At 38.4% G+C, this 19350-nt stretch overlaps 1 protein-coding gene across 1 annotated transcript; it reads left to right on the top strand.

Annotated features, from left to right (window-relative positions):
- Positions 1–1337: 1337 nt before the first annotated feature.
- Positions 1338–18393, top strand: slc49a3 (solute carrier family 49 member 3). The gene is made up of 10 exons (XM_085366809.1): positions 1338–1499; positions 6871–7029; positions 8033–8249; positions 10059–10135; positions 11514–11651; positions 13720–13836; positions 14133–14285; positions 16933–17090; positions 17673–17776; positions 18191–18393. The coding sequence occupies exons 1-10, from the start codon at positions 1338–1340 to the stop codon at positions 18391–18393; spliced, it is 1488 nt and encodes a 495-aa protein (XP_085222935.1).
- The last annotated feature ends 957 nt before the right edge of the window (positions 18394–19350 follow it).

The raw sequence follows: 19350 nt of genomic DNA, 5'->3' as shown, positions 1-19350 counted from the left end.
TGTTGACACAAATTTAACTGTCACCACTTAATAGTCCCCCCCGGCTACAAACTTAGTGTGGTTCATGTAGACTGGTCACATCTGCCAAGCTGATCAAGTCCATGGGTGAGACCAGCAAAACCATTGCATGCACATGTATGCTAAAATGTATGGATTACAGAGGATGGAGAAAATCCCTCAAAACCCTCAACAGTAACGAACAACATCATTACTTCCTTATGATTCAACCTTAGATCTGGAAATATCTTAAATTTACATATATTTCAACACCGATGCAGGGTGCAGTTTAGCACTGTTTCATCACAGCAAAAACAACTTCCTGGTTTAAACCACCTGGCCATTTGGGGCCTTTCGGAGTTAGTTTGCATGCTCTCCTTGTGGCTGCACGCGTTTTCTACAGTTTCCTTATACTGTCCAAACATACATGCAGATTAACTGTCTCTAGTTGGGTTTTTGAGAGTGTATAATTATCTGTCTCTCTGTATTAGCCCTGTGATGAACTGCTTACCTGCCCAAGGTGCACCCCACCTTTTGCCCTATGTCATCTAGAACAGGCTCCTCCTGCAACCCCTAACTGCACAAGTATTTAAGAAGGGTGGGTGGATGGATGGATGTGGAATGCTTGTACACCCCACAGCAAAAGTAACACTGCATTGAGTTATTAATGACTTCTCTGCAATTTGGAAATTTTGCAAAGCCACCTGGTGAGCTGGGTTGGCCGCTTTGGCAGGCCGATCTTGGCCTTTGACACCCTTGGTTTAGTCTATTACACCAGTACACATTAACGTTTAATTTATCTGTGTTTATCCTTTATGAAATGATAAACGCAGTCCAAAGTTTTGCTTAATTGAATCTTTTAGATTTTTTCTAGACTTGAAATGTATTGAGAAAAAAACACACAGATCAGTGTTTCGGAAATTATTAGAAGTGATTTATTATTTATTTATCGTTTATGAAGGCAAGACTCATTCAGTTTGAAGAACCCTTTTTTAAGTTCTGCATGCTGACAGCGCTTTTCTTCAGGGCGGAGTGGCTCATCCTCTCAGTCGAAGATCTTTGTAGCTCCCTGATTAATGTTCAGAGGATTGCTGACTTTTTCCAGGCTTCAAACTGAGTTACCGGCTTCTGTGTGAGACACAAAATGTCCTTACAGTCTGTCGGGAGACAGCAGGATGGATTTATATCTTGTTTACTTTAGTAGACATACACCATTTCTCAGGTTTCTGGGATTTTTTGACCAAAAGCGACCGAAACTTCGGTGCTTGTTCAACTTCTGGGAGCTAAGCAGCTGTTTGGCTTAACTTGTCATAATACTAGTAATAATAATAATAATAATAATGGATAATAGCGGCGAAGTCTCCAACGACATTCGGACTGTTTACGCTGCTGTTTCCAGAGAACCAAACTCTGACCTGAAGAATGGACAGCTTTTCAAACTTTACAAGAGGAGGTGGTTTGTGCTGCTGGTGTTGTGTCTCCTAAACTGCTCCAACGCAACGGTGAGTCTGTGAAAGGTGAAACCAGGTGTGTTTATGAATACAGGTAGACACGGGACATGTGGTGTTCCCCCTATATGTTTGTTTGACTTGGTATAACTCCCCGGTGGTGATGTTAGTGTTAAGCAGGGTGTGCTGAGCTCCTCCCGCAATCGTTCTCCTGCTTCCACGGGACTCCTCTTCCCTATGGGAGCTATTGTTCCGAGGAACAGGTGTCCCCACTTCCCGTTTAAGGCCCTCAGGCCATAGAGAGTCATTCCGTGGCTGATAAATAAGGCTGATAAGCAAACAAGATGTAAATCTGTGCAACAGGGCTGACAAGTACAGTGTGCCAGAGGCGGAGCTAAAAGGGACACATGGGGTGGCGCTTACATCCTTTTGTACCCCCACCCCAACCACACGTCAATGCAACCATGGATAAAGGACTAATCAGATGCTCAAAACACTTCAACGGCTTCATTTAGTCTTGCATGGTAATTAAAGGGGAGTTTGAAAATGTTAATCATGTTTTCAGTAATTAAATGTTGCATAACGCCCTTTTTCCTTTAATTTAAGCATCCACATATCTGTGCAGAGTGTACACCTGAAACTTATGTTACAGACCCTGACCAGTGCATTTATGTGTTAGAAAAATGTTTGCTCCCATGTTTCTATTTTCATTATATCATGTTTTCCCTATATGATGACAGTGGAGATGAGAATTGATGATATGTTGTGGTATCTATAGAAAATCTGATAAAATGAAACTAGGAATCCTAATACTCCCTAACATTATTTATTTCATTTTCTTAACTTTATTAATTAATTATTGTCCCTAATAAGACAAATAATAAAGAAAAGAACAGCAACAAACTAGAGAAGGAGCCTGTGAGTCAAGGTGCAGGGTGCGATATCACAGTTTGTTTTTAAAGTAGGGAAGATGGAAAATCTGTAATTGCATTAAGAATTAATTTTACAACCTTGTCTGGTGTTTTATTCCACGACATAACAACAGCTGTGACTCAGACTACCTTAGTGGGTTTATTGTGGGAAGTGAGTTTTTACTCAGCGTGTCAGCGAAGTTTCCACAGTGACAGAAAAGTGAAAGCAGTTAGCGGTTGTTGTCTTCCTGCAGTCATTCATAAAGTGTGCACATAAGCTGTGGCTTCTCTAAAGCAGGTACTGAAAGAGAAGTGATCTGTAAGCCTGACGGAGCTGCTGTTGGAGTCTTTACAGAGTTAACAGGTGAACATTTCTGCCCACGGTGTCATGACAAAGAATAGAGTTTGTTGCTTAAGAGCTTACTAGAATGATCAAATATCAACGTGCTGGGCCTGCAAAGTAAGTCCCTCTTAAGTTAAAGTTCAAATTATATTAATAATAATACTTAGAAAACAGAAGGTCATAAACCAGTTCTTCTAATGCAGTTTATTTCTGTTTGTTAGTTTATTCTAACAGACCTTAAAAGGTGCTACAAACATGGAAAAACATAATCCCAAGTCATGAATAATCACAAATCTAAGCAATTTTATTTTATCATCTAACAGTTTTTACAAATTGCAGATAAAAAATTTGTTAACATATTTAAATTAAAACATTTTAAATATTGAAATTAAAGTTTCACTTGTGACAAGATTGCATTAACTGTAATCTCTGCAGATAATTTAGGATTTTTCACTTTTAGCGTGTTAGCATCGCATGTTGCCTAGAGGTAGGAATCACCATACATCCCACGATACGATATTATCACAATACTTAACGCACGATACGATATTATTGCAATTTTTTAAAAATATTTTGCGATATTCAGATTCTGTACATAAAGGTAAACGTTATCAATATTCATTTTATCTAATATCAAAGTCTGCACTGAGTCTTTCTCTCATTTCAGTCAGTTTTATTGTTGACAAACTGAACGGTTTGTATTACAGTCTAGTCCAACTTAACTGAATGCAACCATCTGGTACAATTATAGCTATTCTGAACTATGCAATTTATGAAAACTATGCAGCCCCTTCAGCAACTGAAGAATTTGAAAGTCAATGAAAACAAAATATAATTTTACATAAAATAAAAAAAGTTTTAAACTTAATTAAAATAAAACATGTCTTAAATTAAAATAAGTAAACTGTCATGTTTATTGCTGCCAAAAAAAAGTTAAACACATTTGGACAGTGAAGGAATGTCAGGATTCTTGCTGAGAAAAAGGATCAACATGCTCTGAAGTCAGAGCACAAAAACTTTTTTGTAACAAAATATCGATTTCTCCTGTCCCTGTATCGATACATTATTAGCAAACAAAATATCACGATACTACACAGTATCGATTTTTTTCCCCCACCCCTAATGTTGCCTACAGTTATTGTGCACGCCTTGATGCTTTTTAGGTGTCTGAGTCTGCATGAAATCTAATTTTAGCACAGTTTGAAACATGGACGCGTGTGGGATTGAGAGGAAGCGATACTCTGATCTGATACGACCTGTGAAATAACAAAACAGGGGCATGTGTGAAAACCGTTTCTAGAAGCATTCCTCCCTGCTGGGGACAAGACTAGCATTGTGTGTTCAAATCAGCTGACCAGCTCCCGCCAGCTCGGCATGAATTAGGATTTGTTCACCGTCCACACAATAGAGGACAGGACTGGTACTGCCTTTGTGGTCTCGGTGTAGAGTTTACAGGTCAAATTCATTCAGTTTGTTTGTGCATCAGGCCAAAAATACACACATACACATGTGCTGCCTGTTTCCAGGTGAATTATAGGTTATATGTGTAGTAAAAAAAAAAAAATCATGGATACGTTCCTTTTTAAACATGTTTAAATAAGCGTGACATTGGATTCTGTCTGAAAAGGTGTTACACACACGGATAATTTAAACCTTTTAAGCAATAGAAGTATAAACATGTCCTGGTTTGTCCTGAGAAGCTACAATTATTAAGTATTTTATATGTTTGTCATGAAAATAGGACTTCTTTATACAAATTCAGGTTAGATTCGAGATATTTCAGCTATTTTTAGTGCACTTTTTAGTTGCTCTACACGAAAATCATCAGTTACAGTGACAACATGGTGATGTTTATCAGGTACAATTCTTGTCATGTAACACGGTGTCTGGCAAAATCTCAGCGGGAGTGTGGGTAGCTCCTACTGCTTAGTACGTGTGCACATTAAAGTTTCAGCTTCTTCTTCTTCTGCAGATAAATTCACATTCAAGACTTTTCACAGTAAAGCCCTACTTTAAAAAAAAGTCTGGAGGAGTTTATTAGCAGAGAAATGCAATCGCAGCAGCAATTTTAAATAATCAAAGATGTCATTATTATGTGAATACATAAAGCTCCTACATTTACAATGAGTTTATTTATTACATTTATTACATTGGTTTACTATCTAGCAGGAGAGCAGCTGTTGTTTCCTTTTTGTCAGCACAGCATGTGGTTTTAGTCGTAGCTTATAACCGGCTTACACAACCGCAGCTCTTTTTTTTTTTTTTTTTTTTTTTTTTTTGAAGTATTTTTCATCCATGAGGATTTTCCCACTCATGTCTCTGCTTTTGATCGACAGCAAAACTGCAAAGACTAATATAATTTACCTACTTTGCATTCAACTAGAAGTTACAAACCTCAGGTCTTCACTCAGTTCCTTGGACTTTCCCATTGTTCTGAGTGTTGGTCAATCCCATAAGTGTTGTCAAAAAAGTAGAGAAAATAGAAACTACCAGTTGAAGTCAATTGTTAAGTTCAAGTTAAACGAAATTGTAAAACCTTCAGCACCACTTATTAAAAGATTTGAGTGAGTATAAGTGTATATGTGAGCCTGTGTAGATTAGAGAAAATCCAAAATAAATTCAAACTTGTGCACCAAGTTCATAATTTTTTAAAGCCATCAAATATGCTGTAGAATCATTTCATCCTGGAAAAAGAACAGTTCAGAGAAATCACTGACAGCCCAAAATGAACATGACATGCATGCCCATGATGGGTGCATATGTAACCTTCTCACCACAAATGTAAGTGCTTCAACATTGTTCTTGAATAAATGTTGTAGGCCTCTATTGATAAACTCACTCTTATTCATCCACAATCAAGGTGAAATATGAGAGAATTTTCACCAGCTCAGCACAGCATTGTAGCTTTGTCCAGCTTGTAGAGTATGATGAAAGTGTCCTATTATTTCCTGTCTCATGCATGCTAAGTGGTGTCATGTGAGGGCAGACACATGACACTAGGAACATAAACAACAGAAATCATCTCCTTCTCATGTGAGATGAGCATGTCTTGTCACTTCCTTTCTTTTTCTAAAGTTGTGTCCAGATCACAAGACTAAAACAGGCTCCAGGAATCTGATCACTAAAGTGCACCTGCTTTAGGAGGAGTGACCACTAAGATGATGTACTGAAATAGGGATGCTTTGTATATGTCATGTAATCGATGATGTCTAACAGAGTGGTTGTTAAATATCCACCTAAATGATTTGTACCTGACTGGCACTGTGATAAAGCACTTTAGTGTAATTATTCTCCACCTGCACAAAACTAAGCTGACAGCACTGAATGGAAAGCAGCTTCTGAAATATCCATGTTGGCACGCTGCTGAAGTAAACCTTCGGTTTTACCTTTTTTGACAGAGCTGACATTTTAAATTGCTGGCTAGAGTCACTGCAAACCTTTACACAATGCAGATTTACAAAAGGTCGTTCAGGCTTTGCCCCGTCTGCTGTGGTTTTTCTACGGTGGATCTAAACACGCAGCCTGGTCTCATATGCCATACTTATCATATATCAATATATAGAAATGCACTGATCATATTTATATCAGGAATACAGCCAGATCTATCAGGTCTAATGTATTATCAGTTATATTTACTCCTTAATTTCTTTAAGTATATATGTATTTTTATACACTTCTTTTATTTAAGTGATTTTGTATTGCTGTCCTCATATAAAAAAATAAAATTATTTGATTTCCCTGAAATGTTGCCCTGCCACATTTAGTTTGTACACTTTGTATAAACGTCAGCCATTATTGTGCATTTTTTTTGTCCTTTTAATATTTTGTACAAAATCTGAATGCATTGGACCTCCCGCACTCTCACTTCATTTATATATATATATATATATATATATATATATATATATATATATATATATATATATATATATATATATATATATATATATATATATATATATATATATATATATATATATATATATATATATATATATATATATATATATATATATATACACACACACACACATATATGTGTGTATATATATGTATATATATATATATATGTGTGTATATGTATATATATGTATATGTGTGTGTGTGTGTGTGTAGCTTTCCATACTTAAAAAAAATAAAAAATAAAAAAAAAATCTTGGTGTCTCCTCAGATATGGCTTACCTTTGCACCAGTGGCGAACCAGTCTGCCCAGTACCTGAAAGTTACTCTGGACGAGATCAACTGGCTATCACTGGTCTACATGGTGGTGGCCATACCGCTCAGCTTTGCAACCACTTGGATGCTGGATACTCTTGGACTGAGGATAACGGTACCAACTGCTTGGTTTTTTTTGTTAATATTATATGTTTTAGTATGAGATGGTAAACCTCAGAGCACAGTGTGAGGTTTATTCTAAACTCTAGAACACAAAGTTTTAAGTGAGTAGTGAATGATTTTAGAAGAGAGAAGAAACCTTCCAGGGGAGGATTTTAATGGTTTAGAGCTAGTGCTGTATGCGTGCATATAAACATAGGCTTGATGGAAATGGGTACAAGTTAAAAATGAATGAAGCCTGAGATATGGCCATTATATGCTCCTTTCATCCTGGAGTCATCTCCCAGGAAAAATGCTGTACAGGAAATTGTCCTGCAAATTTGATTTGTTTAAAGTAAACAGAAGATGAAGTGAACTGATAAACGCAGCAGTCAGACCGGATTCAGCTTCCCAATAACCAGTTCAACCAGCCATAGGAGAGGGAGAGGAGGCGGATGACCTCTGAGTCAGGAAAAATGGATCGCTACCTCCAATAAGCACGCAGGCCATTGGCAGCGGTAATGTTTGTTAGCATGTCTGATAACGAGATTATGCAGAAACTGCAGGAAACTTTGGAGATGAGGTGTTCATGAAGGAATTTATTCTTTTTCTCTGAATCTAGTGACACATAATACAGAGTAGGTGACCTGCGACTGAGCACCAGTGAGTGCAATGACTCTGACACCGGTTAGTTATAGTGGCATGATTAATAAAACTATGAGTAATTGAAAATGTTGTGGACTGCTGTTTTTAGCCCAGAAGGCATGCAAACCCCTACCATTTATATTTGTCACTTCACCCACATGACATCCTGTCCCACCTGCTTCTGACCACACCATGCAAGCTAGTTTTACTTCGTGAATCTGAGATTAATTGCACCTTTTTAAAGATGAAGACCTCCCACTGTCTTGGACTGATCTTTGAGAAGACCTTCTGAAACTGTCTGACAGTTATTTCACTCCCAGATATGAAGGGATTTTCTTGTAAACTTTCACCCTTCTGTCCTCTGACTGTCACAGCTGATCCTGGGTGCCTGGCTGAACATGCTCGGAGCCGTGCTGCGGTTCCTCGGCACGCTTCCGGGTGAGAGTTTTAAAATCCAGTACCCGATAGTGATGTTGGGACAGACCCTCGGCGCCTTGGCTCAGCCCCTCATCGTTTTCGCTCCCACCAAGCTGGCAGCCCTGTGGTTCCCCGACCATCAGCGGGCCACAGCTAACATGATCGCCTCGATGGGTGAGCGATTTTACCTTTCACACCTTCAGTACAGCATCTACAAACCTGTGCAGATGTTCTGCTGTGTGTTAGTCATGTGCATGTCAAACAACAAAGGAGCAATACTCTTTTTATTTTATTTTTATGCCAAAAAAAAAATCTGTTATGGCAGTTTTAATTAAGGAGTTCACAGAATTTGGCTTTTGAAGCATTTTTAAGTTTATACTTTCAGGCAAATTCACCAAAAAAAAAAAAAAAAAAAATTCAAATATTTTTGAATTTGATAAATAAATGTAGACTTTTTTCCAAAGTTAGTTTGAAATTCTAGAGTGTAAATAAAGCCAGTGAAAAGGAAACACAGAGATATAAGGTATAGAAATATAAAGGATAATAGTCTGTACAAAGATGGAGGTTTAATTAGAAACCACTTTATTTTTATGTTTCTCTCCATGTTGGTTTTCTGGAATAAAAATGACCAGTTTTGATGATGGATCGGCATAAATTGAATGACTGCATCAAACTGATAAATACCTGTTAAAAATGCTGAGTAACAATCTAATCTAATCTTCTTGGATGCTTAAAATAACTACCAAAAAAACATCAATCAAAGCAGCCAAACACCAAACTTTGAGCCTTTTTGAACCAAACCCTGGCTACAGCTGTTATGAAGCTGGAAGTTATCTATGAAGGTCAGATCTTTAACACTGGAGTCTGTGGGCACTGAGTTGTGGCTCCTGATTGTGGTGGTTCTAGTGTTCTTGTGTAACATTTGGGCAAACTATGGCCCGAGGGCCAGAACCGGGCTGTGGACATCTCAGTCTGGGCTCTAATGTTCACAAAGCAAAACTAAACAACCTCAACCCTCGTGTGTTTTCTGCAATGAGATAAATGCATTTGCTCTAGTGGTAAATACATATAAATGAAACCTTCATACAGCATTTAAATGGATTGCTTTATGTTACAGCACAGCATATAGACAGAAAAAAGTCTAGATTTCCTCATAGAAAGTTCTAGGACCTGTTCTAACTTGTTGGGTGATAATTTTTCATCATTAACACTTTTACTTTTCACATGATTTATTCCTGAGGGAATATTTTTTCCAGCTTTCATGGAATTTCTTGACAGCAGGAACAACAGAGCTAATTTTTTCTTTGTTGGCCACCTGCTAACTGGGCAGTTTTAGAAATGTGAGGGCTGCTGATGGTGGGCTTTTACCCCTCACCTGTAAACGGCCGATGGGGTAATGTTGTGATGCGGGCAGGACACCCAAGTTTGTAACTGCGATAACTCAACACAACTCTTGTGAATGCATGAACTTGAGAACAAGGCTACGTAACATTCTAGCCACCACCACCATTTTTAATTTTTATTTATTTATTTATTTTTAAAATTTAACATGCGATAAATAGAAAATGCACAATTAAGGACAGGGAGACTTGAGAGCTGTGGCTTTAACCAAAAGTTGTCATGTTTCTTAATCCTTTTGGAGTTTTAATGGGTAAAACTACTGTAGTTAAAGGCTGGTTTGATCATCATGGTCATTCTTATTTTTTGCGTTATGCTTATGCTCCCTGAAGGTTTGCTTACAAAGCGCTTTCATTTTAGCATGTCAGCAAACTCCTGTGTGGACGCAGCTGTTACATTATTAAAATGACTGCTAACAAGGTCTATTGATATGTATGCCTGTTAAAGACATTAAAATGGGAAGCTGATGTTAAAGGGTGATTAAAGGTCAGATATGTTGCTCAGATGTTGTGTTGTGAATGAAACGGGGAACAGAAAGTGATCTAGGACAGCAGTAAAACTCCACTTCTCTTTTTTTGTCCTCAGCTAATCCCCTGGGAATCCTCCTCGCTAACATCATCTCTCCTGTGATGGCTGAAACATCTGCACAGATCCCAAAGCTGGTGAGTTTAACAAAGAAACCTTTGGTGTTCAGAAAGCAGAGTAGTCTGTGATGCTTATAATAAATGAGAACACCAGTAATCGGACAACCGGGTTTGGCTGGTTCATAAAAAGATTTGTGAGTGTGAAGGACATTGGTGGTTGTGGCAGATCCCCAGAATATTACAGGACAAGTGCTCCAATACACTGATTAGCCACAACATTCAAACCAACAGCACAATGTTTCGCCTGCCATAATGTTTGTGCATCAGGCCCAGATCCTACAGGACAAGACAATGCTGTGTTATGTGCATTACACAGAGAGACTCCTGTCCTCGGGGAGTGCTATTTTTTATTTTTTATTTTTTTTTTTTAAACCCAGATCTACACTGTATATTAAAGATGATGGAAGCTCCTAACATCCACTCAGACAACAGAAAGTCAATGATGGCAACTTCAAATGACGATGATTAACATAACTGCCGGCGAGTGGGCGGGTCCTGATTTACATTTTTCTCAGCTTTGAGGCGAGCAAATTGAAGTGACTACTGATATATATATATATATATATATATATATATATATATATATATATATATATATATATATATATATATATATATATATATATATATATATATATATATATATAAATAAAAGCAGGTGGCAGTTACATTAGGCAACCAGAGCGTGGATTATGCACTATAGCCAGCAGGGGGCATGTCCTCTAGTCTAGCCAGGTTATTTTATAGGTTATTATAGTTTGTAGTTACACACAGCTGCTCCTTCTGTAAATTTAAGTCAAAGCAGGCATTAAACGGGGTAGCTTTATTGTTGTGATTCATGAATCGTTACCATAGAAGCGTAAACCACTCTTCAGTTTCTCAGATCAAAACTTGGATGGCAACGGCTAAAACGCTCAGCTCGAGTCATCAAAAATGCGAAATGTCCATCATTTATATACAGTTTGTGTCCCAAGCATAAAATTGTATTAATAGAAAATGATTAATGTTATTCATTTCACCTGTCACTGCTTTTAATGTTGTGGCTTGTCAGTGTACATAAAACTGAAATATGGCTCTGGTCACCTCGGCTGCTAACGATGATAAATGGTGTTTGATTTAAGCTGCAGTCACCCATTTATCATCACAATATTTGTTTTTCCTTTTCTTTCGCTAACCCTTCTTGACTGGTAACTGTCTGGTATGGGCGAAATTATTAAAACCTTTAAAAAGCTCTTGTTTTGGATTTAGGTGATTGCTACAGAGAACTGTGTGACTGCACCTTCTCACCCTGCACTCTGCCTCTGATCTCCTCACCTTCTAATGATGATAAATTGTGTCAGATAAGGTGCAATCACCCATTATTCTTTACGTTATGTGTGTTTCTCTCCTCTTCCAGCTTCTAGCCTATGCAATACCGACATGCATCATCTGTGTCCTAGCAACAGTGGGGATACGCAGCAGTGCCCCCCCGACGCCGCCCTCAGCCAGCGCAGAGACCTCCAACTCAGAGCCGTTTGTACAAGGGATCAAGCTGGTAAGAAAACACAAAGCAGAAAAACACTTCTAAACATTTGAGTGCAAACAGAGCCTGAGGTGTGTCATCGAGCCATATTTACTGATTTCCTGGTTAACTGATATTTCAGTTATTCTAATCTCTGAAACTGAAGATTCATTTGGCTTTAGAGTGAATTTCAGTTCACAGTTCTGTTCAGTTCTGGCCCTCAACTTTACTGTTGTTTCACACTTTGGATCTGTTATTAGTGTGGTCAAAACTGGCCTAGTATCATGAATAACAAACTAAAGACCTCTGCTTCCTGTGAGCCTAACCATGGAGGGGTGTTTAAGATGTTTTTAGACATATCCTACAACTGTTAAGCTAGTCCTGCCTGTAATTATCTTACTGTTACAGTTAGTCAGTATTTAAGCAGATAAAAACAACGTGAAAAGGTTAAGAGTTGAATTAAAGATATTAAAAAAACACAATCCAGGTAAATGTTATAACTTCAGCTGCTCGGCTGATTTATTTCTGGTGAAAATGTAGCTTCATGTGAGATTTTCTTTTCTTTTTTTGCTGTAAGCGATTATGAATTTTAAAAACTCAAATGTCTAAAATATTTAATTACATAACTATATAATATTCTTTCCATACACATGTTTAGAATAGACAGCGATTATAAGTGATCATTAGCCTGTTCTGCATCTCCGTCTGATGGTTTAACCCCACCACCACTCCAGCATCCACCTGCATGCTCCTGCAGTGTAATTACTCCCCTTAATTGTCATTTTTGTACAGAGTGACGGCAAACTGGAGTTATATTATTCTTTAATCTAAAATGTCGAAACCAATCAAACAAGCTCCTAAATGACGTGACAACAAAACCTGAGGTATCTACCTCTGTCATTACTGGTACACTTCAGCAAATGTAATGATAAACTCGGATAAAGCAAATTTTGCTTTTTTGATACCTTTTTTAAAAATCTCTATTTAATTTGATTTATATAACACCAAACACAACAGCACTCACCTCAAGGAGTAGTATGTCATAAAGTAAAGAACCTTCAATAACAGCAAGAAAACCCAAACAATCAAACACCCTCCTTTGGGTGAGCTCTTGGCAACAGTGGGAAGGAAAAACTCCCTTTTAACAGGAAGAAACCTGCAGCAGAACCAGGCTCAGGGAGGGGCGGGGCCATCTGCCGTGACTGGTTGGAGGTGATAACACAAAATAAATTCATAGAAAAACTCATAATTTAGTTTATTTTCTTAATTTATGTAGCACTAATAACAGTAGCCAACAATCAGACTATTCCACATGAGCAAACACCTAGGAGCTTAGCGATAGCGGAGAGGAAGAGCCCCATTTTAACAGGAAGAGACCTTCAGCAGAAACCAGGCTTGGGGAGGGGGTTGGCATCTGCATCTAAGAGGAGCATGGAGAGACCACGAACAACAAACTCAACAAAATACAAACTGCAGGAGGGAAGACAAAAGTTAATGACCAACACTTGCGGCATCTGACATTGACATAAATAATAAATGATAATGAAAATAACGATCAATTTCAAACCCCACTGACATTTCCAGCAGCAGCAGTGATTTCGCTGACAGTGACATTTGCGAGCGCTCGTCTGGCTGCACTGATGCCGTTTCTTCCTGCAGCGACTGACATTTCCATCGGCAGCAGTGACGTCTCTAACAGAGGCGGCGATGAGTGTCTCTGAAGTGAGGATGTTCTCTCTGCATCCGTGACATTTCCCCCCCAAACGTGCCGCTCATACTTTCCCTGCACCTGCTGTGATTATCTCTCTATACAGTACGCAGCTTTTGTTATTAATGCGAGTTGCACAGTGCTGATTTTAGCATCTTATTTCCCAACAACACAGTTTGTGCGCTATGTCTGCAGGCTCTGCACAAATGTGTTTGCATTACCTGTGCCAGGTGAGCGTGGAGTCGCAGACAGAGTAAACAGCAGCCAGCACGCTGTTGTTTCACCGCTTCATTTCATTTTCTTTGCACATGTTTCCCTTGTTGATGTTGCCGCAGTGCGCTTGTTTTCCCCTGAGGCTTCTCTTACAAATCGTCCGGTCTGTTTCTTCTGTAGTTACTGACGAACAGAGCCTACCTCGTCCTGCTGCTTTGCTTCGGCTCAGGGATCGCCGTTTTCACCTGCTTCTCCACGCTGCTGGATCAGATCCTGTGTGTAAAAGGATACACCAACGTAAGTATATGCCAGGAGAAAGACTCCAAATCAATGTCATCGAAGGATAAATGGAAAAAAAAAAGCAACCCAGACGGTATATTTGAGACTAGATGGTGGTGATGTTACAGCTCTCAAACTGAATAAATTAAGAAAAAGGTTGATGAATGTGTAATTTCTTTGCACAGTAATCTAACATCTTATTGAACGAAGTGAAAGAAAGCTTTTCCCAGTCTTGCATAGATGCTATTTGCTGTAGAAAACATGACTTACAACAGTTATTTACCTACTGAACCTATCAAATCTGACCACTGCAGGACTTTGCTGGGTTGTGCGGCGCCCTCTTCATTGTGTTTGGCATCATCGGCGCCGGTATTCTGGGTCTCTATGTCGACAAAACCAAGAAGTTCATGGAAGCCACAAAGATCAACATGAGCTTCTGTGCTGTGGCGTGCATCGCCTTCTCAGTGGTGAGAACATTCATTTATTACACAAAGAAACGTAGCTGGTCCCTGACTGTTCGTCAGGCCAAGAAGAAGGCTCTGCATTAAGACTTTTGATTGTTACGTTCACTGAGGGGCAAAGGTAGAAAGTAACGAAGTACAAATACTTAGTTACTTTACTTAAATAGAATTTTCAGGTATCTGCACTTCACACGGAGAGAAACGAGAGTGAGGTAACTTAGAGATGGAAAAAGATGTAGGAGGACAGGAGAGGAAGACGAGAGGTTAGATTTAAAGGCAAGGACTGCTCAGTGGTGTTTTGATAAACTGCAGATTTAAAGCTTGCATGTGATGTCTTCATTTGAATTTTTATATAACGTGTTTTGATAAATTATCAAGTGTATTCACACTAGCCAGTGTTTCATGATCATCCCTCCTGTCTGCTTTCCCACTGACCACTGCTAATACTACCTCTGATGATCTTGGCTTAAGTATGCTTCAGTCCATCTCAGCATTCCAGCTCCACCTCAGCCTCCTTCATTTTCTCTTTCATGCACAAAGCACTCTTGCAGAGCACGATGTTCTTGTTTTTAAGCATTTTGTGGCTTTATTTGTGAAGCGGTGACATGCTGTCCTCTCACATGCTGTATAGATTTGTTAATTACTTACAGTGATTTTCATGGATACAGCTGTCATTGATTAAGAGTCCTCTTCCAGTTCACACAACTGTTCCCAGGCACAGCATATAAACTAGACTTTGGATGCTACAGATCGGCTAATGTGAGAATGACGTAATACTAGGTACTGTTTATCCTAAAAAAGTCTTGGTCCTGGATCAAATCAAGCGACTGTCAAGTTTATGAAACTATTAAGCCTTTCGTTATGATATGGAGTGTAAACTGTGACCATAAAGACGGGCGCATAGTGAGCAGGAATAATCTATGGCATAAAAACCATTGGACTGATTGATAGATCTCAAAACGGCCATTCGCCACTGAAGCTGGCTCCAAAGGTGAGTCAGTCGCCAGTCTTCTGCTGTTGTTCCGAGTTTTAGAGACTGCTGCAATGGAAATCTAGGAAATTATGGATATTTTCTTTTTCTCCTCTGATTTTGATATTTAATATGAACATTAATGCTGAACTCTTTTCAGCAGGATTGTATTCATTTCACGACAGATTGTAATGATTATTTCTTAATCTAAAGTATTTTTTGTGTGCTGACACACAAACCATGCTGTCAGAAATGTGCGGCAGATTCTTGAAGTTAATTTTTTGTCTATATTAAAACTGGTAAACGCCTCTCGCAGACTAACGTACAGTTTTTTCCAGGCAGACGTTTATATTTGCGTGAAGTGTATGTCAGACAGAAGTTGAGGGCGCTTAAAGGAAATGGAAAGAGTCAGTGTTTGATGTGCAAACACTTTGAAGAGAAGGCTTGTTTGGTCTTTTTATCAGGTTATGCTGACAGCTCTGTTATGTTAATGCAGTGTTTCAGTAAAATACAGCATAAATTAAAATTCTATATCAGGTTATTGAGAGGACATCCACTACATAAAGAAAACTGTCTTCAGACGCGGGATTTATATGCAGCAGACAGTAACTCAAATAAACACAAATAATTTACTCCATATACTTTCTTAAATGCTCAAAACCCTTCTTCTCCAGTATTATGGACAAAATAATGAACTTTTAAAATGATCGTTAACTGATATAAAAGACAAAAAACAGTGATGTGAAGGTGAAAGTCTCACACCAACTAATGTGTGTTACATAAATTGGAAAAAATAAACTTGAAAGTCAGGAAAATATTATGTTATGAATATAGTGGTCTGTTTTTGTTTTTGTTTTTTTGCCCTCCTTGGAGCTCACATTTTAAATTTTATGGAAAGGCATGTTTTCATCACAGGAAACTGAACTAACATTAGAAAAATCCACTGAGGAGCCACTTTGGTTCATCAGTAAAATGACTCTGGCATATACTCTCACACATTTGCAGGTGTGAGGAAGGGAACAACGAAATGTGTAGCTTATAAATTAAATATAAATATTTAAAAATAATAATAAATACAGCCTGTATGTAAATACATCTAAATGTACAGAGTTGGATATGCATTAAAATTTAGGCACTAGAAGACGAGCGACTGGTATGAATCAGTGACTGAATTTAATCAAAGCTCTCCTATAAACACTTGAAAACAAGCTTCGAGAATCTCAGGACTTTATTTGGGTATTTATTCTGAAGCATTAACGGTCAGTGGTCATCAAGAAGGCTGCGTGTCGTCAGTGAGAGGTGATGAAAAGTTTTAAAAAGCTTTTTCCCCTCACAGGTTTTAATTAGTCTCCCACTGACTCTCACTTCTAATGTGTCTGACTTAATAGAAAGAAATTAAAAAGCTGTGGGTGCCAGCGAGCCCCAAAATAAACAAGTCTGTAGTTTATTGATTGTAAACGCAGTTAAACAACCCCTGTTTAAATACACGAGGGTGGCAGAATATTAAGAACGCTCGAGAGTGACCAAGAGTGGCCATCCAGTATTATAGTAAACCTTCACCTGAGTGTTAAAACAAAAAGACTCAGGTGACTCTGTTGATGTACTTTAATATGTGGAAAAAACATATATTATATTGTATCAAAGCCTAAAAGACCCCCTTTCTTTCTGGTCCCGGCCTCTCAGGTGTCTCTGATGCCGCAGCAGAAAGTCGCCGTGGCCGCCGTCTGCTCTTTCTTCGGCTTTTTCGGTTTTTCCATCTACCCGGTTGCCATGGAGCTGTCGGTGGAGTGTTCGTATCCCGTTGGAGAGGCCACGTCAGCTGGACTCGTCTTTGTATCGGGGTACTAATGTCTGAGCAACACATACTTATGGTTTTATCTCATTTTTTAAAAATACTGGAGTTCTTGCAAAATTCTGCTGTAAATTATCCTGAAGATCGTAAAACCACTTCAGAGACAATATGAGGAATGTATTTATCATCTAATTGTGTCTTAAAGTCTTATTAAAGAATGGGGGGGAACTAAATTTTCACTAAATCTTCAAACGATGCACAGAGTCATCTTAGAAAATCTTTGTCTAGTTTTTTTTTTTTTTGGCTTTAATTTTGCAGGAGATTGCTTACTGTAAAAATCAGCTGCTTAGCTGACATCATAACAAATGGCTTTCATATTTGTGCTGTCACCTGCAAAATGTTTTGGGTCACTGTTGTGGGTGTTTCAGTAAAATGTAGCCTGACGTCACCTGGAGATGCACTCAAAGGCTTTCAGCTTTTCATGACCCATTTAAAAAGTTTGTGCTGATGTTGACAGATCATGTTATATCAGGTGTGCCTGTAGTCGACCATGTGCCTCAGAGATTAGATAGTAAATAGAAAAATGTGAAGTTGCATTACTGAGACTGATGTGACCGTTTTCTTCTTCCAGACAGGTTCAGTCGGTTGTCTACATCGTCCTCCTTCAAGCTCTGACCACACGGCTCGCAGACTCTCCCCTGTCCACCTGCGGGGAAGCAGCCTTGAGCTGGAAGGGTAGGTCGCATGATGTTACATCAAACCTCTGTCTGCTGCTGGTCGGTTTAAAGTTTATTGATGTGCATTAGTTTAATCTGAGGTCCGTGCTGGATAGAGTCGGTCCCAAACTCTTTCATGGCATGCATTTCTAATTTCTCTTTGCTATTTGGGCTGATTGCGACCTGATGAATGTACAAACAAAGAATTACCTGATTTTGGTTTTTTGTTTTTGGGGGGTTTTTTTGGGGTTTTTTGTTTTTTTGTTTTGTACCTGATTTTGGTTTCTGAGAAAAATGAGATCCACATATGAGGACATTCGCTTGTACACAAGAAGCCTCCATGAAAGTGGAAATGTTTTGTAATAGACGCGTAATGTCTTTGAGGAGAGCGTTTGGACTAAAACTCGACCTTCCTGTCGTCTCCTACCCTCAGTGCCCATGATGGTGATGGCAGGGCTGTGCACTCTGTTCACCTGCTGCTTCCTCGTCTTCTTCAACACCCGCTACAGGCGACTGGAGGCCGAAGAACAAGCGACTTACGGGACCAGAGAGAGCCAGCATCTATACAGGAATGAGCACCCTCCGTGGAGGCGTAAAGCTGCTGATAATACAGAGGAAACATGCCACTATGAGTGAGAGCAGAAAGGTACTCGAACAGATGATCTTTTTTTGTTTTGTTTTTGTTTTTTAAATAAAGATGTTTGTGTGTAGTTTGATTAAGTCACAAACTTTTGGTACATTGTTGGATGTAACAAGTAAATAATCCAAATTTCCAATCCTCAAAAAAAAGTTTAAATTATTATTTTCCAGCCACTTTGGCATGTAAATAATCTGTGTCAATACATTAAAATAATTTCCATCTTTTTCTTCTCATAATAATAATAATAATAATAATAATAATAATAATAATAATAATAATAATAATAATATTATTATTATTATTATTATTATTATTATTATGATGATGAGAAGAAAAAGAAGGAAACCATTTTAATACAGGACACTGCACTTTTACTCACTCAGATTTAATATAAAGGTGAAAGAAATGTTACCTCAAAATGAAGTTCGTTGTGTACACGGGTACAAAACACCCACCCACACCTGACCAGGTACAGTAGAGTAAATGGTAATGGGAGTTCGGTGCTTTGTTACAAAACCTGCTTTTATGGATTAAGTTAAATTTCACATGTAGACCACATGTGTCAGCATTCATGTATCCACTGTCCTTCAGTGCACTCCACTTTAGTCTTACAGTCTTCCTTTGAACAGCAAACATGTAAAGGTCATAAACTGTGAGTCACATGACTCAGCACACTCGTTCGTGTGCAGATTCATTTTGCCTCTCAGGGACTGACTTTGTGCCGTCAGTCAGCACTCGTGCTGCTTGAAATAACTCCTGATGCCATCCTAGTACAGTGAGAGACTTGACTTTATAGATCGTAGGAAGGAAACTTGCATACATTTTTGAAAAATCACTGTAAAAATCACAAATATTCTCCAGATATCATGTCTTACCTTTACGTGTTAAACGGGTTTTCTGCAGGTTTCTGAAAACTGTTTTTCAAACATGACTACCTGAATGTTGTTAAAAAT

Source organism: Diplotaxodon limnothrissa, linkage group LG2 (genome assembly GCF_057381915.1).
Source record: "Diplotaxodon limnothrissa isolate DT_005_m linkage group LG2, D_limnothrissa_male_GT1.1, whole genome shotgun sequence".
In the NCBI taxonomy this organism is placed as follows: domain Eukaryota; kingdom Metazoa; phylum Chordata; class Actinopteri; order Cichliformes; family Cichlidae; genus Diplotaxodon; species Diplotaxodon limnothrissa.
The sequence above is the reverse complement of the archived record's forward strand: the minus strand, read 5'-3'. Positions and strand labels throughout refer to the sequence as shown.